General features: G+C 53.7%; 6 protein-coding genes across 6 annotated transcripts; 1 reads left to right on the top strand and 5 right to left on the bottom strand.

Annotated features, from left to right (window-relative positions):
- Positions 1 to 931: 931 nt before the first annotated feature.
- BP01DRAFT_418820 (alpha-1,6 mannosyltransferase subunit) lies at positions 932 to 4,736 on the bottom strand. The gene is made up of 7 exons (XM_025579359.1): positions 4,303 to 4,736; positions 4,214 to 4,223; positions 3,983 to 4,138; positions 3,644 to 3,917; positions 3,174 to 3,580; positions 1,201 to 2,311; positions 932 to 1,148 (listed from the first exon to the last, which is right to left on the bottom strand). Exons 1-7 carry the CDS (start codon positions 4,478 to 4,480, stop codon positions 1,128 to 1,130), a joined length of 2,157 nt encoding a protein of 718 aa, XP_025427246.1. The 5' UTR covers positions 4,481 to 4,736; the 3' UTR covers positions 932 to 1,127.
- Positions 4,737 to 4,942: 206 nt separating this feature from the next.
- On the bottom strand, positions 4,943 to 6,625 carry BP01DRAFT_360540 (uncharacterized protein). Its single transcript, XM_025575937.1, has one exon. It carries the CDS (start codon positions 6,433 to 6,435, stop codon positions 5,272 to 5,274), a length of 1,164 nt encoding a protein of 387 aa, XP_025427247.1. The 5' UTR covers positions 6,436 to 6,625; the 3' UTR covers positions 4,943 to 5,271.
- A 4,563-nt stretch (positions 6,626 to 11,188) lies between these two features.
- Positions 11,189 to 14,362, bottom strand: BP01DRAFT_395205 (LIM domain-containing protein). The gene is made up of 3 exons (XM_025578384.1): positions 13,952 to 14,362; positions 13,764 to 13,892; positions 11,189 to 13,698 (listed from the first exon to the last, which is right to left on the bottom strand). Exons 1-3 carry the CDS (start codon positions 14,061 to 14,063, stop codon positions 11,546 to 11,548), a joined length of 2,394 nt encoding a protein of 797 aa, XP_025427248.1. The 5' UTR covers positions 14,064 to 14,362; the 3' UTR covers positions 11,189 to 11,545.
- Positions 14,363 to 15,115: 753 nt separating this feature from the next.
- Positions 15,116 to 16,228, bottom strand: BP01DRAFT_360543 (uncharacterized protein). Its single transcript, XM_025575938.1, has 2 exons — positions 15,947 to 16,228; positions 15,116 to 15,870 (listed from the first exon to the last, which is right to left on the bottom strand). Exon 2 carries the CDS (start codon positions 15,752 to 15,754, stop codon positions 15,176 to 15,178), a length of 579 nt encoding a protein of 192 aa, XP_025427249.1. The 5' UTR covers positions 15,755 to 15,870; positions 15,947 to 16,228; the 3' UTR covers positions 15,116 to 15,175.
- A 1,246-nt stretch (positions 16,229 to 17,474) lies between these two features.
- BP01DRAFT_172083 (inositol-3-phosphate synthase INO1) lies at positions 17,475 to 19,521 on the top strand. Its single transcript, XM_025570775.1, has one exon. The coding sequence runs from the start codon at positions 17,849 to 17,851 to the stop codon at positions 19,445 to 19,447; it is 1,599 nt and encodes a 532-aa protein (XP_025427250.1). The 5' UTR covers positions 17,475 to 17,848; the 3' UTR covers positions 19,448 to 19,521.
- A 1-nt stretch (position 19,522) lies between these two features.
- BP01DRAFT_172093 (putative 1-aminocyclopropane-1-carboxylate deaminase) lies at positions 19,523 to 20,883 on the bottom strand. The gene has a single exon (XM_025570776.1). It carries the CDS (start codon positions 20,767 to 20,769, stop codon positions 19,594 to 19,596), a length of 1,176 nt encoding a protein of 391 aa, XP_025427251.1. The 5' UTR covers positions 20,770 to 20,883; the 3' UTR covers positions 19,523 to 19,593.
- Positions 20,884 to 21,273: the final 390 nt, after the last annotated feature.

A 21,273-nucleotide genomic window follows, 5' to 3' on the forward strand; every position in this document is an offset into this window, starting at 1 on the left:
CAATGCCCCTGGTTGTGCCATATCTCGCTTCCAAGCGATAGTAGCTACTGTAGAAAACACGATGAATGCTTTGCCAGTGTGAGATATGTAACGTGAGCAAGATTTTCTATTCGTAGTTCGACTCAGCTCGATGTTTCGCGGAGGAGTGAGTTCGCACAGACGGAGCCCATCTCATTTACTTAAATCTTAGACCATTTCACACAGGCACAGGGAAATGAGGCCTTCCTGTGCATCATGAAACAGCGAAACCAGATACATGGATGAATAAGTACCGGTTGTGGATAAGCAGTTTGAGCTGAACCGGCCGGAACGTGTTATTGGCTTGCTACTTAGTGACTTGATGATATGGAATGGAACTAAATATGCTGTCGGGATGTGACTGACTGTTTGTCTACTGAATCCTGAATGACCTTCTATATGGTGCAACCGCCCGCCCTGCTGTACCAAAAGCTAATCCAGAAGTAGATCAGCACACTCCCAGCTACGCTTCCAGCCACTTCCTTCTACCCCTCGTGGTGATCAACACGAGAGATGTTGAAGGCAGGGCTCGAGGGGGAGAGGATAGACGCGGGGGGACGGTTGGTGAGTGGTCAATACTATATTGCGCGGGAGTTTGGGTGGATGAGGCGCTGGAGTGGGAGGTTGAGCGATGGGGATGGACGTGCATGCTTGTGAACCGGTCGTGCATCCGCGGTTGACTGACCGCCAAAAGCCATGTGGAGTCACAATGCGGGCGACACGGTGGAAAAGCATGTGGGATTGGAGCGGTTGGCGGCGGAGAATATGGAGGGTTTTTCTGGGGGAGAGAAAGGGAGGCGTCGACGCCCAGTAATGCGCATTTTCGCAGAAACAGAAACAAAACACCAATGAAAAGCAGGGAGGGGTGGGGAGTTTTGGTAGGTGGTCAGGCTGTAGAAGAAGACTGATTATTGTCATCGTCATCAACAGGGTTGTTATTTTGTTTTGTATATCAGATCTCTATCATCGAGTTTTCTTGCTCATATTAAGCTCATCCATCATCCACAGTGTATGTTGTTATATCAACTCTATGCATACACCCCCCAAACACCAAGGCAATATCAACACACCATAAGCGCACAGCGCACAGCGCATGAGATCAACGGCAATCACTCGTTGTAGTGATATACCTAATTCATCGTCAGTCATCGTCAGTCACAAATCAGAACCCGGGGGACGTACAAAGTAATCCGGCAGCCCAAACACCTCATACCCCAATCGTTTCGCCATCTTGGCAAATCCCTCCGTCTCAACCAGATGATAGAATGGGAACGCCGGGAACATCGCCCCATCACGGTGCACATCCGCCTTGACCATCAGCGCCGTCCCCCCCACGCCGTCCAGCCGAATCTCCCGCCCCGGCTGCGGATAGTCCTTGTTGGCCATGTACGCCATCAGACTCCGATACGTCGGGAGCTCCGCGTACCCCTCCAACAGGATCTCGTCGGGCCCCATGGTATCCCCCAACTGCTGCGCCGTGGAACTATCGATCCACGAGTTGAAATCGTACGGCCGCACATCCATCTTCTTCGCATCATTGTTGTAGTATCGCTGGAAGCAGTTGGGCACGATCACCGCGCGGTCGTGGCCCGTCAGATCCTGGATCAGCGTGGGCGGCGTCTCGACGATGTCCGAGTCCAGCCACAGCACCCACGAGGTGCTGGGGCCCAGCGTCGTGAATAACAAACTGTTGCGCGCCAGACTCATCGACTCGCGGCGCGCCTTCTGGTTCTCCAGCTTATGCCGCTCCTTCTCGTCCTGCGACTGGATCGGCGGCTCGAAGTCCTGCCGCAGGATGCTGATGCTGGCGAACCGCTGAGCGACAGGTCCGTTCTGGGTCTGGCTGATGGCGCGCTCCAGCGCCGCGACCGCCGCGTTGCCGTCCTTGGTCTTGGGGATGATGAACCCGACCGAGATCAACTCGTGCGGGTAGCTCAGCGCGACCACATTGTCCCAGTATTCCTGGTAGAAGCGCGCCAGCGGCGTCAGGATCAGCACGCGCTCGCCCTTCTGCGCCGCCTCGCTGGTGCTGGTCAGCGCGTTCAGATTGTAGTGTTCCACCGGCGGCGCCGCCGCGTGGCCGTCCTCCCGCACGGCTTGGGCTTTCAGGAAGGGTTTCGTCGGCGGCGAGAGCGGGTGTTCCGCGGCGTCTTCGCGGCGGAGTTGCGACGAGTCGAGATCGGGCGCGTTGCCGGCCGCAGCGGCTGCAGGAGCGGCGGCGGAGGACGAGGGGGAAAGCAGGAAACACAGGAAGCCGAAGGCTAGCAAGGCCGCCAGTAGCAGGGTGATTGGACTAGTGCGACGCATGTGGCGTGCCGCGGCCATCGTAAGCCAAGCCCAATAATCAGAGAATTAAATGGCAATGGAGTGCGGGAATGCAGGGATCCTTTTCGCGGGCTTTTTTCTGCTCGTATTCAGGAGGATCAAAGCAAGAAAACGATCAAGGTGGGTGTGGTTGAGTGTCGGGCGATTCGGGGCTGGATCGACGACGGGATGCACGGGATGTTGGCTTGATCCGACCGAGAGCAATTGGCGAGGGAGGATTAGCCAGCAAGAGGACGTAGAGAAATCACCAGGCGTGCCCCAAACATACTGTGAACAGAGCTGGAGTCGAAGGTGGTAAACGGAGAGAGAGCGGGAGGAAGAAGAGAAAGAAGAAGATGAAGATGTGATCGATGATGATGTGGTTTAAGGACGGAGAGGAAGGGAAGGGAAGGGAAAGGCAGGCTGCCGGGAAACGAAGAAATGGACGCGCGGACCCGAATCCAGCCAACTCAACCACACTTCGACATTCCCTCCACTCATTGACGGGGCTAATCAACTACCAAGTCCGTATCTCAACACCCCCCCCAGTCCGTCAACACGATCTGCATCCAGCTACTGACGGCCAAGCTTCGACTTGTTTCCAGCCCTTGCATTGGGTCCAGATCTACCGGATGCGGCCGTTGCACCGCCGTACCGGTGGTGACTGCGTCCAGCCCGAACTTCCACCCGTCCTCGAAATCATGATTTGCAACAGTTGATCTCTCATGATCGGTTCACTCCCGTAGGGTATGCTAGTAGATAGTCTCTAGTGTCATTAATGCGCGTCTATAGTACTTCGTCTACAAGGCAACCATCGTCTGTCGGCCCATCGGCCCGTCTATGGCAGCGACCGCATCACCCCCTCGAATGCAACCAAAGCCATGGCATTCGCCGGGAATGCGCGCAGGAAACACGGTACAAATCCTCTCCAATACCCTTTCAGCCCTCGCTCCCGATACACCGCGACCGCCGCATCCTTCCACCGGCGAAACTGTCGCTCCCCGTCGCCCAGGGCTCCTCCCATTGGGTCCGTCATCAGCCGCTGCTTAACCACGTCCGATGGATATGAGGTGAGCCAGAAGATCTGCGCCGAGACGCCGCCAGCCCAGAAATTAATCGCAGGAGCCGACAAGTTGGTCTTTTCCTTCATCAACCGCGTCAGAACATCATACGAGCCCCACCAGAAGAAAAAGAACGACCGGAAGACGATGGTGGCGCACAGGCCGCGATAAAGCCCGGAGATTCCGTGCGTCCGAAGCTGATATTCATCGATCAGTACCCTTCTGAGTATAGACACGCATGGAGGCAAGCTGCGCCTTACCAGTTTCCGCACGCAGTCAATCGGGCCCGAGTACATGCGCTTCGTCTTGTCCGCCGAATACTGGATCTGCAGTCGCGCCTTGACGTGCTCCACCGGCGCTGCAATAAAGCTGACCGTCGTCCCCGCCATGATACCCGCGATACCATGACCAAAGCTCGGTAGTGTGTTGGGGTCGGTCTGGCGACTGCTCCCCGGCGTCATAGCTCGTATGTGCGGCTTGGAAAAGATGTTCTCGAGTAGCAACCGGCGGTATAACGTCAACGACCCCAACATGCTAACCACGTAGCGAAGATGGTCAGCCCTCCTGCAGTCGCCCCAATTCATCGGACGCGCACTTACACCGAATCCATAACCATCCAGCCGACCAGCGGCGGCGTAGCTCCTTTATACAACCCACTGACTCCCTCCTTGCGCACCGTCTGCATTACACAATCGACCGGACCTCGGAAGTGCGATTCATGACTAGTCTGTAGACGCACTTTGACCGTATCGAACCTGCAATGGCACACCAACGATTAACTCTTCACTCGGAATGATTCGGGTATCGAGCAACAAGACGTGACAACGTACGGATGTCCAACTAGGTAACGAAAAGACAGATTAGTTCTGGATCATTCTGCGACTTCAAAAGGTTCGCAAAGAGCAAGGACGGTCGGTACCTGATAGCTTCGCAATCCCAGAAAAGACCCCCGCAACAAACCCCTTGTAATCGCGCTTCGAGCTCGTCGAGGGAGCAGGGACTCCGCTTTCTGTGCCAGCCTTGGCCATCGGCTGTGACGAGGGACGCTCCGCTAGATTGGGCGACGCGGCGGCGGAGTGGGTGGGATGGGACGACATGAGTAGAGAGTATAGCTGAATCGCGAGGAGGGTCTATATCGCACGAAAGACTCTACCTCATAAGAGCAATCCGGTTGCTGTACCTGGCCGACAGGTATGAAACGCGGTCGCAGGTTTGGATTCGAGGTCCGCTGTTTGGGGCGGGGGCTTAATAGAGGTGAGTGCTGCGCATGAGGCGGGATAATGAAGAATCACAAATCAGGGAATGAGAGCGAAAGCAACAATCTATCAACATCTATGAGTTTAGAAAGCAAGAAAGAGTAGTCGTGGGGAAGAGGAAAAGATGGGGGGAAGAAATAAAACGAGGGACAAGATGCGGCCCCGCAAACCGGCGGCTCGGGGAGTTGCAGCCCAGCTCCGGGCGGGAAGACTGCCGACCGGCACCTTCGGGGAGGCAACGCTTTCCGTTTCAGTACTAGCATACAACCTTGCTACGATTGGTGGTAACCCCTGGAAAAAGTGTTGATGTCAAAATACAATGCTTGCAGCATTGCTCTGATCAATTTCTATTCATGTCCAGTCTAATCTCGAGGATGACAGTCTGTTTCTGTGCAGTCCTCGCAATCAAAGCTCGGAGTAAAAAGGTGTTATCCCACAAATTAAGATGACACCAAGAGAGGAGCACGGTACGAACGATAAAGCCAGAATAAGTCGTATGTAAGTCAAGAGCCGAAAGAAATGAAAAACAACAATATCTGGGTTTGGCGATATGGGGTATAGGCGCATGTTCTCATAATACACAAAAAGAAGCAATATGCAGGGGATCGAGTTGCTCGCGACGATGAAACCCATCAGTATCCCTTAAGCCCCTTCCTGGCCTTCTGGCGAGCCCGCTCCGCCTCCCGGGCGATGAGCCTCTCCACGACATCGGGCGCCGGGCCGGAATAGTGGCTCTCTCGCGCAGTGTCGGCCGTGGTGCCAGAGCCCAGATACCCTCCTGCATCTTCGAGTGCAAGAGGCGTGACTGGTCCCGGGCTGCGCAGAGGGTCGAGACGGGGTGCACTGGGCGAGAGCGGGCGTGAGGGAGCTTTGACGAGAGTATTTCCATCCGCCAATTCCCGGTATTGGAACAAGGAGTCGCGAGAGCCAGCTGACGCGCGGTAGCCATGCTGTCGGGATTGTCGGGGCGACGACGGAGGTTGCGCAGACAGAGTCTGGGAGGTACCCGAACCTTGATACACTGCGGGATGGAAGCGTGGCAGGCTTCCCAGTTGGAAGGAAGGCGCTGTCTTGGAGGGGTTTCCGCCCCGAGCCCGTGATGGCTGCGGAGAAAGAGGGCGACCAGATGACATGGCAGGAGTCGCGACCGGCGCGTACAACGTCGAGCTGTCAGAGCGCATTCTGGACGATTCTGAGAAGTGTGGACGATGGCCCGGGCGAGAGGACTGTCTGTGTGCTGGCTTGTCACGGCTCCTCTCGAGGGCTTGCTCGCGTTGGGCGAAGTAGTAGCCCTTGTCGAAGCGTCCGGTCAACGGGGTGACGGGGAAGTCGTGAGCTTGTGTGCTGTGCGACCGCTTCGGGATAGGAATAGGTCGAGAGGCAGAAGGATTGAGACTGGGAGTAGCTAAATAGTCGGTCGTGTCGGAGACGGGAGACTGGGGCGAGGGCGGACTATAAGTCGACGAGGTGGCCGTCAATTCCTCGAGGGATGACAGCGAAACTCTGGGGGGGTGACCGTGTCTTGCAATAAGAGTTTCGAGCTGATCTCGGGCACGAAGGCTAGAGGGACGTTGGGAAGGCGACAAAGGCAACGAGGAGAGATTGGCTAATAGCACGCGATCAGCATGAATCATTGGGAATGTGCAGAACAAGCCTGGAGTCAAATGCCACACGTGTCCGACAGAAATAATCTTGATCTCCCCCGGCAAGTGAAGATGAAACAGCAAAGCAGGCCACCCGGGGGGGTCAGTGAGAGGGAGGAAGAATGCACGCAACCCAAAAAGGAGAGAGTACATTCCAGTGATAGGAGGGGTGGGATGATCTGCTGGCATAAGGTGGGGCAAAGGGGAGATGCATACAGCAACAACAGCAATAACAGCTACAGAATGCAAGAAGAGGGGAAGCTTACCACTGATCAATGGCGGGGAATAAATTGAACTGTAGGAGGAGGAGGGATAGAGAGAGGGCGAGGAAGATGCAGAGGAGTAGGAGGCCGAGGAGGAGGGGGAGGAAGGCGGAAAGGCAGCCATTGAGGTTTTTATGAGGATTCTGGGAATTTGCTCTTTTTTTTTTCTTTTCTTTTTTTTTTCCCTTTTCGTCTTCTTTTCTCTTACTCTTTGATTTCCCTGTTCAAATTAAATCCCGCTTCTCGGTTCCAACCAGTCAAGCAGTACCGAGAGTGGGTTCAACGGATGATTGGAATCTGATCTGCCCAGGCACCTCGGATGCCTTCTCCTGACAGCGGCTCATTCGCTGCCAAGTCAGGCAACCGACTGTCTGTCTGTCTGTCTGTCTGTCTGTTTGCTTGTCTGTCTGCTTATGCGGGGAGATAGATAAATTGTTGTTGTTTGTTTGTACGAAGATACTCGAGATTGGTGACTTGACGACCCAGAATTACGGATACGATTTCGCGTTGGGAAATCTCTCACGCAGGGGAAACGGCCAAAAGTTTTCGGGCGTGTGTCTAAATTGATCGTCAGCTTGCGGGGAAACCCAAACAAAGTTGACAAACGCAAGAGAATCAAGCGCCCTCAAAAAAAAAAAGCCCATGGCGTCATGGCGGGAGACGCGGGAATGCATTGTGGTACGGTATGCATCGGTAAAGGGGTGTGGGTGTGGGGAGATCCACTTCTTTCCGCGGTGTTGCTGCTGCTGCTGCTGCTGCTGCTGCGGCTATTCAAGTTGTTGCTGGGATCTGCCCTCCTTGAGATTCGAAGGATGCACTCCCCACACCCAATGGTGAATAAATAGAGCAAGATGCAGCAACAAGAACTTCAAACTTACTCCGTACTTATGGATAGATCAAGTCTGAATGCAAAAAGTGTTGGTGAAAGGGGTCAACGATTGGTTCCTGTGGAACCGACGGGCACTAGCCACAATCTGGCTAGTCCTCAATGGATCGATGGAATGACGCCAACTTGGCTTTGGAGAATAGGAGTAAAATTCAAAAAGTAAAAAGTAGCGAGTTGAAGTGGGTGAGTCCACAAAAGAGGGGTAAGAAAGGAGATTCAACGAGGAGTGGGACTATAATTGTGGTTGGTGAGTGAAGAAGAGAAGGATGGTCGGTGTCACACCCTCATACAAGACAATAAGCGAGAACAATAGGAGGAGGAATGGATAGTAGGCTGATTGACAACGCATGAGGAGAGTCTTGGCGGGCCTGCAACAGGCTTCATCGGTTGGGATTTACAGTAATGTCAACGGGTGACTGTATACTGTACATTCATTCACTTGGTTCCTCAGGCAGAGATGCAAACGAGCGAGTGAGAAGTGAATATATGTCGGTAGATCCGTTGCCACTCTGTGCAACAAAAAACTCCCAGCCAAATTACTTTTCCCCTGCATGGGGCTCGGATCGGTTTATAACCCTGGCCATGCGGCGGAAGGATCCTCTCTCTCCTCCCGCCTGATACCTCGTTCACTCGAGGGGAAAAAAACCTGTTACAACCACACGCGGGAAACTCGGGTGACCTGACCAGTGAGTCGTCCACTTTTCTAGTAGGATATCTCGAGACAAGTACGGAGTAGGGTGAAGACTGAATACAAACGATGACGATCTCAGGCGAGTCTAACAAGAGCAAGTCAAGTAAACGACCCCTCCTTCGTCTAGGGTGGTGTCTCATTCTAATCATAGGTAGTATCCTCTCGCCGATCTAGCTGTGCTCAAGTCTAACAGCCTATTGGCTGCTAGCGCACTATCACACCCGTCCGTGGCTGGTGACAATGGTGGGAGAAAGGAAATCATCATGCAAGCCATTCGCCAGAGTTGACAAACCTAGGAGGATATCTGCGTGCTGTACTCCGATAGTTCGAGATTCCGAGCAATTCAGACTGCATGCACAATCGATCTGCAACTCTCTGTGCTACCTACTGTGGACTGACCGGGTTATCAGTCCGGACGAGTGGGGAAGACGGGATCTATCTAGGGCTGGAACTTTTTTCATCCTTCTATCAGACTCCGAGAGGATGCGAGTTGATGGTGCAAAAGCATCAATAACAGGGCGAGCTTAAGAAAGTGGGTGGTTGCGTTTGACGCTGTGAGTGGGTGACGGTGCGATCAGCCGACTTGACTCAGGTCTCTCCCCTCCATCACCGGCTTGCGCGCTTCCCCATTACTGATTACGAGTAGTACTTCTGAGTCGTCACCTTCTGACGATGAACACTTGAGTCACTCTGCAACCCGACTCAGCCACAGCGAAGCAAGAATGCATCCCCGAGACTATATTCACTATATCACTGGTGTTGCAAATCGTAGTATAGAGCACCCTGGTCCAACAGCGCAGGCACCAGCATAATCACACAGACATCCAGATCTCAGGAGCTCTCGAAATTGCAACGGTGGCCTACGGGAGATCGACTGCGCTGATGAAGCTAGGTAGCCACAAGACATGAATTACTACGTAGGTAATAGGTAGCTGCAAGCAACACGCGTCCGCAAAACAATACAACTAAGTACAATCATTTCCCACTGTGACTGCGGAATGGCCCCTGCCCAGATAGATCAAGACACACTGCAGTGGTCGAACCTGCATCACCCGCTAATGTTACGCTTTCTGTCACACCTTTACCCTGGGACATCGAGCTACTCCAGTACTCCGTATTGACCATATAACTCGCTCAACGGCTATTGAAGCCCTGAAACGATCAAATCTGCAGGTCGCCCAATCTGGTATACTACCATGCACAGGCAGTTGATCGGTTAATGTGGCATCGGAGTGCTCTATACAACCCCCCGGACCATCGACTCCGTATACAGCTTCTAGCTATAGTCAACTCATGGAGTACTACTAGCTCAACCCCCCGCTGCGGGCAAAACCAGCCGACGACTCATACCCCAGCACTCCCACATTACCCACCCTTCCTTGTGCGTGCATACACAGTACAGAGCAGGTCGTAGGCAACATTCAGATCCCGAGGACCTGCACTAGTTTACCCACCTTTCTTGCAGCAGGGGAGCCATTTATCGTCCCTGTGATCCTTTCGTCATCTGAGAGTTCAAGCTACTATTGGTTCAGCTACTGTAGATAAGAAGGCGGCGGGTAGACGCGGATGGATGTCGAGAGTTGATCGTTGTGGCTGTGGTAGGTTTCGAGGCTGCGTGTAGTGCATGGTGTACAGCACAAGGACAGAATGGCGCGGGTGCCTCTTTTCACTGTAACTTGTTAGAAGTACGAGTAAACAAGGCAGGGTGTTTTTATGCGCATACCCCTTGCATTGCATCCGCATAACTGTGGGGCTGTGTCGGTGCTTACTAAAATGACCACTGTAACAACTAAGTTACTGTGGCTAGTAGCAATACTTAACTAAAGCCTGCGTGTATTAGTAACCTATTCCACTTCCAAAGGGGGGTGAAGATATTCCTCTAGTTCGACTGTCTTCAATCGACACCGTGAGCATTTGAGCGCCAGTATAGAGTCAACAAATGGGCAGCAAATGACGTTGTACCAAGCAGTGTAACTTTAGGAAATTCTCGCCTTCCACAGGGCTCAGCCCAACACGGCTAGCATCACTGCATCATCGACTCGCTAGCTAAGTACCATGACCTCATTTTAATGATCGATACATACGCAGATCGCGGTCCATCGTCGAGCCAGAAGTATATAGATATTTAGATATTACTACCTGAAAATAATAATCAAAAGGAAGGTTTTGCCTGCAAAGCTCCACTGGCAACAGACGGAGGCCGCAAACCCAGGACCGACCTGCCGCCCTGCTTCTCTCAATCTCGATGAATCTCGATGAAGATGACTTCCACTCTACTATGCGAGCACGCTCCAGAACCTGCCCAATGCACGCGGCAGATCCTCGAGCTCGGGACCCACCTCCTGTGCCCCCCTGTCGACGGGGACTGACTGTTCGAAGAACAAACCAGAGTCTACACCATGTTTCAGGACTAGAGGCGATCATAGAACAGGGGAAATAAGGAAGGATTCCCCTAGTCAAAGAGCTATCATGCCTTGGCTGTGTGCCCAGTCGAGCGATCTCCATCTGCAGAGCACCATTTAGTCGAGTGGAGTACTTGGGGAGCAACACGAGCATACGGTACGTTACTTCCGGTCTTTCTCAAAGCAATAAGGATATTGCTTGGTGCAAGGAGACAATGTTCCTAGGCAAGAGAGCCAGAAGATAGAAAGGGAAGACGGAATGCCCTTTACCTGTAACTTCAATTTTCGAAAGTCGTATGCTCTCTGCGCACTGGGATTCCTCGAGACTGCTGGGCTCGCGATAAAAAAGATACCATGTCTAGATGAGAGCCTGATTGATCTCTTAGCAGCACGTCAGACAGGACGGAAGGTGGAATGGACGAAAGAGTCGAAAGAGTCCGCGTTCAACAGAAACAAAGGCCGTGGAAGCCGGGCGGTCAGACTGCTCTGGCTGCTTTCAGGTTACTCTTGTGTGGGCATGGGTAGGTATCGATCGAAGGGAAGGCTACCCCATCTGGCTTCAAGTCCAGCTAGTTCTTCGAATGGGAGTGAGAAGTTTCCATGTCTAAATCATAACGTGGAAATATCTACCGTAGGAGCAGATTATGCTCTTTAAGTGATCTAAAAATTGTACAAAGAACCCCGCAATCATCCCTATGTCGAGGTGGGCACCATATGATACATATCGATATGTAGGTAAACAACGATGATAGTCATTCCAAACTGGCATTGAAATCTGCCAGCAGTGTGGGGAAATAGTAACGATAGAGTCAGAATCACAAAGGTCTATACACATTGAAGCCGTATGGTGAAAAAGGGTATAAGGCAAAGAAAATCTAGGGTCATCGAAGAGGCAAAATGGGAGGCACGAAGAACAAGCAAAGGAGGCATAACGGTGAGAATGCATCCTCGTGGCGAGGACGATTTAAAAATTATGAATATTTGCTGGAGATCACGTCCATCACATGGGTAGTTATAGGAATCATATCATCATGAGTTTGGTGGTGCGTCGTTCGGGGAATCGCCGGGAGTTAGGAAGCGCCCCAATCGCTCCATACGGCCCATCCCCGGGACCCGGAGGGCGTAGCATGGGGACCGGAGGAGCCTGGCTCGCAGAAGAGCCAGGACGAGGGCCAGGAGGCGGTCGACCGCGACCGCGACCACCGTATCCTGGAGGAGGAGGATAGCCACGACCGGGAGGAGGTCCCATTGGAGACATGGGCATAGGGGAGCGGGGGGTTCGTGGGGGAGGCATCGTTGCAGCCGCTGCCTGTCGAGCATCGCGCTCGCAATAAACTTGCCCGTACCATTCAAAGTAGTCACCATTGAGTGCGATGCCGCAGGTGCGGCATTTAAGGCAGTTGGGATGGAATTTCCGACGGTCGCCTGGGCCACGGCCGCGACGTTCTTCCGTCTCAAGATATTGCCCCTCTATCCCAGTATGGCATGTGGCGCAGAGAGAGCCATTGCGTTCATGATAATGCTGAGCACAAAATGGTCGATCTTCGAGGACATAGAAATCGGCTGTTTCGAAAGGCGTCTTGCACTGGAAGCAGACAAAGCAGGCACGATGGTACCGGCCGGTGAGACGGCCATCGGCCGAGGAGACAGACTTGCCCACAATCATCTCACCGCAACCACGACACGGCCCCTTAGGGCGTGGGGACGGCCGAGGGGCCGGCGCGGGCGCCGTCGTAGAGCGGAGCATAGTGGGTCTCTCCGGCTGATGACTGTCCGGCTTTCGTGGCAGCTTCTCCGAAACGAGCGATAGGCTGCCTTGAGAGATGGCAGGGTCAGTCGGTGAATCCGGGCTGAACAGGTGCTCTGTAATCCGTGGAGGCTCGAGGTCAATCGGGCTCTCCATGACAGGCTCGTCCAGTACGGGTTCCTTCGGGCGGCGGGCGCCCTTCAGCTCCTCCACCACAGAATCAAGGCGACTGGGATCTGACGGTTGCCTTCGAGAAAGGCTTGCTTCGGATGGTAGACTGGAGAGGGAGGTGCCGCTGCGAGTGTCAGAGGGCGATGAATCTGACGATGTGATTGAGCTATCTGCTGCAGGATCCGGAACATCAAGCCCCAGAGCCCGAGCAAAGTTGGAAGTAGAGGTGTTGCTTTCACTTGCAGCATCGAAATCTTCTCTTTGCATTTCGTCTTGACCTGGAATCGGTAGGTTTTCAGCATCAGTCGGCTGCGGGACTTCCGAGCTCTCTACTTTGAAAGCCTTATACTCCACGTTAGCTGGAGCGGCAGGAGACACCGCTGGCTCATCCGGGAATTCAAAATCGACGGGTGCCTCATTAGGACTTGGGGTAGGGCTCTGGAAGAACAGCTCAGCTGATCCGCGATTGCTACTAAGCCTGCCAGAGCTACGACTCGTATGAGAGGATACTCGCAGCGACGCAGGTGCAACGTGATCAAGCTCGGCCTTGGCGCTTGTCGGCCGATTTGACATCCCGAAATCAAATCCGCTGTAAATTTCACCTCTTCCCTCCGGCTTCTCTGCGATCTCGGCTCCAGAGAGTCGTCCGGGAAGGAGCAAGTTTTGGGGTGCTGGGGCCGGCACCGGGGGAGCCTCTTCATCAATGTATTTGAGGTGCTCGCGCGATACGCTGCCAAACGAGGGGTGTCGAATGGATATGGAGGTCGATCGTTTGGAGGTTCGATGGTCGCTATATCGCGTGCTAGCCACTGAAGTTCTGTAGCTACTTTTGCTATCTATCGATGTCCCATACCGGTGGGACACGCCGGGTAGAGGTGGGCCGTCTTTGGGAAGTGGAGGTGGTGGGACTTCGTTGTCTGCCGGCAGTTCAACAGGTGCATTATGACCGTCTCGACTCAAACTGCTTGCATGTCGTGTGGACGGGAGGGGAGGAACCTTTCCGGCTGCAATCGAGTCGGAAATCGCGGTCGGACGTCTATCCGACATCGAGCGAGGCAATGGGAACGAGGCAAACGCAGTCTCCATGTTGATCGAGTCTGGTGATTGTGGCTCTCTTGGTAGAGGGGATGTTTGGCTACGTTGAGGCGTCGGACGCAGTGGCGAGCGTGCTCCTCCCGAAGTTGCGGTGGAGAGAGGTGAGGGAACGAGGAGATCTTTATTGTCCATCGGACTGCGCGGGTGCAGGAACGGTCGATCTAAAAGGCGGTGTCCTTGATGAGAGGATGCTTCGTTGGTTGCTGGGCCTTGAGGAACAACATACTGGCAACTGACGGGTCAATGCGTGGTGGCGGGTTCATCCTGCCGGCTCTTGCAGCCCACGCATTGCCTGCTTTGGGTGGTGATCCAATGCTCGATTTCGAAGGAGGGCGCGGCGGCGAGTGTGGGGGAGCTACCAGTCACACCTTAGGAGAGAATTCAATGACAATTTCGATAAAGAGAGGGAGCTACCTGATTCTATTTTGGCGCACACATGGTCCCCCATGGCGGAAATCTCAACACTCATTCCACAATTGGAGCATTTAATCATGGGCAAAAGGCCCATGTCCATGCTTGGCGCCATGCTGAGCGCGGTGATCTCAAGGCTCTATGATACCAGCAGGCACACGTATTTGTTCACAAAGTGGTTAGACCATCGGACTGACGGACGGAGAGAGCGCTCTCGATAGGAGGATTGGTAGGGAAGTCGATTTAGGGACTCCGGGTGGCTCTTGATCCCGGAGATGATCTCGAGAGTGCGTTGGGACTTTAGTTCGCTTGTGCAGGAGGTAAAGAAGCATCAAAGGTAAAATCTGTTACCAACCATTCCTTCTGGTCAACAGAGAAGGAAGAGGGAGAGAGGGGGGAGGGGGGTTTGTCGAGTGGGAAGGGCCCATCCAAAATACTAAGAGCCTAAGACTACTCGTCCGTACGGAGTATGTTTCTTTTGGGGTCAATTTGGTTCCGACGCAGTCAGCCTAAGGGAAAACCCCCCCCGCTAGACCCGGTTTGTGGATTGTCTTTATTGTCCGTGGGTTTGGTTTCTTTGGAGAAAAAGGAAAGTCGTGTCAGTTTTTACTTTTTCTCTCTTTATTTTTAATTTTTTTTTCCCTCTTTTCAATCGATTTCCTTGCCCAGATCCACGAACCCCTGCCCCATACTGGAGGTAGTGATTGGCCATCATTGCATCCTCACGGACTCTACTTCACAGTACTGGTAAGTACTGTGCACAGTACTGCATAGTGCGTACTCCGAAGTCCTCTGCGGATAGTGAGGCTGGTAGTGCAATTCTGCTTCCAAGTTCCATGGCTATTCTGGCTCGGTCTGGATCGTAGCATCCATGCATCTCACAGTACGTACGCACTTCGACGGCTTCCTACTTCAGTGTTTGATGGAATATTTTTAAACCTGTAACTGACTAGCTAGAGAGGTATCTATTCTTTCTACTCCGTCTGTTACCCCTGAACGTCGAGTCTCCCCCAGGACAAGAATATAATATAGTTCCAGGGGAATTCTTGAGTTTTCTCGAGGCCACACTGATCAGTGATGCATCATTCGTCCCCCCTGAGCCGGTCATCAATCTCTGCCGATCGTGGCTCAGGGGTTATGCACACCCATGGTTTGAGAGTAAAGGGTCCATTATTCATTAATCCATTACACTAACTTACCACTTGGCTCTGTTGCAAGTTGCAACAACTAGCCCCATTCTTTCCACCCGCTCACTGCTGCATTGCTGACCACCAGCTCATCGGTTTCAGCGCGCACGAGCCTCGCTTTTCCGTTACTACTGAGTAGACCAGTTCCTCCAGGGATCTCATGGGACTTATGACAATCTTTCAAGGTTGGTGCGATTGTCTCTGTTCCTGATGAATATTGGTTGTCTTCGGAGTAATCCCATGCCCTTGCTTGAACTGTCCGGACACATTGACGAACAAACCACCAACCCCAGAGGAATAAGAATAGATCACCCCGCAAGGATAGGCGATCCCATGCGCAGATCTCAAATGTCATAAATTTCCGACCGTCTTGGAAGCAAGGGGAGGCGAGGATGGAGACAGCGAGCCGGGAAGACACAAAATTCAATCCTTGATCGAGCGCCGTCGATCCTCGTGACAGACAACTGCCTGTCTCGCGAGCCGTCACAAGATATCTTTGGCAACCATCGGGAAGTAGCCTACAAAGCGAACTTGCGCTAGCATTAACTGGGGCGTTCCTGGTTCCGACGCTCTTGCAGTCGAAGCTGCTGCTATCCCGTCTCCCAGCGCAGATCAACATGGATTTGGAATGAAGCCACATCGAGCGGCAAGCAAGCCGTACCATGGCTCCTGCCGACAGCAATGACTGTGGCGGTCGGCAATTGCACATCACGCTGAAAATTGGGTCTTCTGATGCTGCTTCAGAGAACATTCGAATGCATGTCATTGTCAGTGGCTGGCATGTCTGACCGTGAGGTGTACTGGTACACACAATTCGGGTAGATGCTGGCTCACTATTGACTATCCAACTCCTGGAACTCTGGACCCCTATACCTGCAGGCAGGCGAAGGACCCAGAGCCGGACTCCGGCTTATGCCGTCTCATGTAACGCGCTAAGCGAAGCCTGCAATTTTTGATATACGGACGAGTAAAGATATTGCGTAGCGGATAGTATCTTTCGTATAATTTACAGACTTTGACTAACCAAAAGCCTCAATTGGGGGCCAACAGCGGTGCCGTGTCTGGCTTTCCGGGGCGGGAAAGGAGTGAGAAGGCAGTGTATGCACTATGCAGTGTATGCGCGATGGAAGAAACCTATTTGAGACTACTGCAGCCCTGCTCCTCCAGCTAGTGGAAGATGCTGACATTCAAGCCTCTCCGCAACCAGCACTTGAGAAGCCTAAGGCACTGATTCCTTGGTGCCTGAGAGTCCGCAGCGGGTGACGATCACCTGACCTGGATCGTCTCCTCAGGCCATTTGTTGTTCGTTCAACACCAGCAGATGACCAGGACAAACCCTACCAGGGACTGACTACTAGGTAAACATCCGGTGTACGTACACTCGTCGTGTCCCAAGAACTCCAAGGCAGGCAGCACTATTCTGCGTGGGTGGTGCCAGCCTCCAAGCTGTTAAGCGAGGTGCAGAGCCCTCCGTAGCCTCCGCAAACAGCGTTAGTGACGCATAAATTCAGGGGCCGAGTTCGCAACCATGGAATTTCTGCCGAGCTTTGCCGTTCCTCACCGCAACATTCAGTCTTCTCTCTTCCCAGTGTGACTCGTCTGCAGCAGGATTGCTCGGTAGCTCTGAGCTCAGTCGGGATCTCACACGTTACTGAAGTCTGAATTGCATGATCTCCAGGGATCTCAAATGCAGGTCTCTAGGAGGTTCATAATGTCCACTTCTCATGTCAATGAACCGTCGGCGAAGCGGAGCCCCACGGGTACCTGCCAGTTGAACCCACGGCCCACTGCCTCGGTGGGAATAAGCGCGAGTCCACTGTCCAGTGGTTGGTGACTTTGAAAGTCAGGGGAAACACGGTGGAGTGAAACTCATGGCTAAGGAACACGTGTAGGCACATCTATGAGTATGTGTATCAGTCAGTAAGTACTCCGTACTAAAGGTAGGTAATGCATAAATCGTACCATTTCGAACCATGCAATCCACAACCCGACTTCAGCACAATCCAGATGGACAACTGTCTCTCGGGCTCACCGCAATCTTGGGGAGGCAATTCTCCAGGGCCAGCACATCAAGACTCGTTCGGAGAAAACTAATTAAGATGGCTATGCTGGACTAGCGTGCGCAAGAAGTGGGTGTGAGGGTCGCTTCCCCAAACTCACTTCCAGTTGGGACGAGGCGGACGATTGCGGACTGCGCGCTCTTGTCCCAGCGGCGGGAGACTGGGAGCCGAGCTGTTCCGTACATTTAAGGAGCCCAGCGCAACTTCCCCCCAGCTTCCTCTTCCTACTTCTTTCTTTCTCTTTCACACCCAACAGTCAATCTTCCAAGTTTTCGTTCGTAAATTTAACCTCTCAAGCCAAATCCCTCTCGATCACACTCTCCCCGAGGCGTGATCTCATAACACCGTCAAAATTTTCTCCACACTTCTTAACTCGTGAGTGCCCGCGCCCCACCCCCGGATTGCTGTCAACGGCAGCTTCGTGTTGGCCCGGAACAGCAATTGGACCTTCCCTCCACACAAATTCTCCTCTACCATGACTTCCAAAGCTGACTGACTGTTTTCTTCCTAGACGGCACCACCCGTTCAACGGCCGGCGCTCATCCAACCGTGGTGGAGCATCGGACTGCGCATATCACATTCAGTAAACGCTTACTTTGCCCATTTCTAATTACTCTCTGTTCCCGAAACGCTTCCGATCCTCTGTCAATACAATGGCTCCCCACGCTAGTTCGGATGTTGTTGCCAATGGCGCCGTGAACGGGTCTGCTCGTGCCGCTCCTTTGTTTACCGTTAACTCGCCCAGTGTGGTGTACACCGATTCCGAGATCAAAAGTCAGTATGTGTACCACACCACCGAGGTCACCCGCTCGCCCGACAACAAGCTTGTGGCTACTCCCAAAGCTACCAACTACCACTTCAAGGTCGACCGCAAGGTGGGCAAGGTTGGTGTCATGATGGTCGGCTGGGGTGGAAACAATGGCTCCACCGTCACTGCTGGTCTCATTGCCAACCGCCGTGGGCTCAGCTGGGAGACTCGCGAGGGCATGCGTGCCTCCAACTACTATGGGTCTGTGGTGATGAGTTCTACCATCAAGCTGGGCACTGACGCCAAGACTGGCGAGGAGATCAACATCCCTTTCCACGACATGCTGCCCATGGTGCACCCCAATGACCTGGTGGTGGGTGGTTGGGACATCAGCAGCATGAACCTGGCGGATGCCATGGATCGTGCTCAGGTTCTCGAGCCTAGTCTCAAGCAGCTGGTGCGCAAGGAGATGGCCGAGATGAAGCCCCTGCCCAGCATCTACTACCCGGATTTCATTGCTGCCAACCAGGAAGACCGGGCGGACAACGTGCTGGAGGGATCCAAGGCCTGCTGGGCTCATGTTGAACAGATCCAGAAGGACATGCGTGAGTTCAAGGCGCAGAACGGTCTCGACAAGGTCGTGGTCATGTGGACTGCCAACACTGAGCGGTACGCCGACATTGTGCCAGGCGTCAACGACACCGCCGACAACTTGCTGGCGGCCATCAAGGATGGACACCTTGAGGTCTCTCCTTCCACTGTCTTTGCTGTGGCCTGTATCTTAGACAACGTTCCTTTCATCAACGGTTCTCCTCAGAACACCTTTGTTCCTGGAGCCCTTCAGCTGGCTGAGAAGTACGGAGCCTTCATTGGCGGTGACGACTTCAAGTCCGGCCAGACCAAGATGAAGAGCGCCCTGGTGGACTTCTTGATCAATGCGGGTATCAAGCTCACCTCGATTGCCAGTTACAACCACCTGGGCAACAACGACGGCAAGAACCTGAGCTCGCAGAAGCAGTTCCGCTCCAAGGAGATCTCCAAGTCGAACGTGGTGGACGACATGGTTGCTGCCAACAAGATTCTGTATGCGGAGGATGAGCACCCGGACCACACCGTTGTGATCAAGTACATGCCGGCTGTTGGAGACAACAAGCGTGCGTTGGACGAGTACTATGCCGAGATCTTCATGGGAGGACACCAGACGATCAGTCTGTTCAACATCTGCGAGGACTCGCTCTTGGCCTCTCCCTTGATTATTGACCTGGTCTTGGTGGCGGAGATGATGACTCGTATCAGCTGGAAGGCGGACGAGGCTGAGGAGTACCGTGGGTTCCACAGCGTTCTGAGCGTGCTGAGCTACATGCTCAAGGCGCCCTTGACTCCTCCTGGCACCCCCGTGGTCAACTCGCTGGCTAAGCAGCGCAACGCGCTGACCAACATCTTCCGTGCTTGTGTGGGCCTGCAGCCCGAGTCGGAGATGACCCTGGAGCACAAGCTTTTGTAGCTGTGCCTGCATTTATTATCATTGGAACCAACTTTAGTCACTCCTTAATACATTGATACGTACATTGATACACATTGCATTGGATTGCTCTCTGTAAATGTCATAAGTTACCCCATCACTTTGCATAGCACAGCACATTGATCCAATCACTCCTTCCGCTCGCCGACATCAGTGTAGGCATTCAAAGCCAACTGCCCTCCAAGATGGGCATACAGCACATTGCCGGTGATCTTGCCCTTGCGGATCAAATCGACCATGCCGGCGAAACTCTTACCCTCGTAGACGGGGTCGGTGATGAAGGCCTCCATGCGGGCGGCATACTCGATGGCCTCCCAGGTCTGCTTGTCGGGGACGCCGTACACGCCGGCATGATAGTCCTCGACGAGACAGACATCGTCTTCGGTAATATCCTCGGGGGCGAGACCGATCTGTGCGGCAGTCACCCTCGCAATGCGCAGCACCTGCTCCTTCGTCTCCTTCGGCTTCGCACTAGCATCAATCCCCACCACTGCTCGTTTCTGCTCATGCTCATCCTCCGGATACAACCTCTTCAACAACTTGAACCCAGCGACCATGCCCCCCAACGTGCCCCCCGTCACCGCACACACCACCACCGTCCCAAATTTCTTTCCGAGGGTCTCCTCCTGCGCCCGGACCTCAAACGCCCACCGCGCAAACCCCAACCCTCCCAGCGGATGATCCGAGCCCCCCGCCGGGATATAATACGGCACCTCCCCCATCTCCCGACACTCCTGCTCCAGGTTCCGGAGTGTCTCCTTATGCCCAATCCCGAATTCCGTCGGCAGATGGATCCGCACATCCGCCCCCAGCAGTCGCGAGAGCTGCAGGTTCCCCACTTTATCGTACTGCGGCGAGTGGGCGGTATAATCCGGGACCCAGTTCTCTTGGATCAGGCGGCATTTGAGCCCCAGGTGGGCGGCGCACGCGGCGACTTGCCGCGTGTGGTTGGATTGCAGCCCGCCGATGGAGATTAAAGTGGTGGCCTTTTCCCATTCTGAGGCCCGCGGGTGGTGGTGGTTGTTGGATAGTACGGGTAGTGGGGGCGATTGGGCATCGCTGGCACTGGGAGGCGTCACCGCCGGCGCGAGAATGTACTCCAGTTTGCGGGTTTTGTTCCCCCCATACGCCAGGTGCGAGGAGAGGTCGTCCCGTTTGGCGTAGATACTCACCGGGTTGGAGGCGGTGGTGAGGTCGGCGCTGATGCGGGGGAGGGGGTGGATCGGGGAGGGACCCAGGGTGAGGTCCAAGCGGGGGATGGCGTTGAAGGGGGTGGGGAGGGGGATTTCGGTTGAGGTGGTCATTTTTGTTTATGAGGTTTATTTGTGATGAGCTTGGGTACGTAACTTAAAGGCATAAGTATAGGGATGGGTGAGGATTGGTGTTGTTGTCCTTTCTGAAGTTCAATGATGTTGTATCGCTGTTGGGGGGCGAGGTGGTTGTGCTCCCTCGTGGTTATATACCTAGCCTGCTCGGTAGGTGACTCCGTTCTCGGAGGTACTTCTGGCACCGAATGCGATCCGCTTTACTACTACCCCTCAGAAAGTAATTGATTGAGGGGTTGAAGCTGGCTGTGGAGGTCGGAGGGGGTGGCAGACAGCTCGGAAGTTGGCCGCGTTTTGGGCTGTATCTGTATCTGTCTCTGTGTTATCTGTACCTCCCTGGTATCTGATGTGGGGAATGAGATAGCAGAAAGATAGCGGCGGGGTTTGTAGCTCCTTGATGCATTTAATTCTCCGGTCGAGATGGTGTGATGTGGCGATGCTAGAATGGCAAGCTTATACACAACATGATGATGTTCAGTGATC

This window comes from Aspergillus saccharolyticus (genome assembly GCF_003184585.1).
Source record: "Aspergillus saccharolyticus JOP 1030-1 unplaced genomic scaffold BP01scaffold_49, whole genome shotgun sequence".
NCBI classification, from domain to species: domain Eukaryota; kingdom Fungi; phylum Ascomycota; class Eurotiomycetes; order Eurotiales; family Aspergillaceae; genus Aspergillus; species Aspergillus saccharolyticus.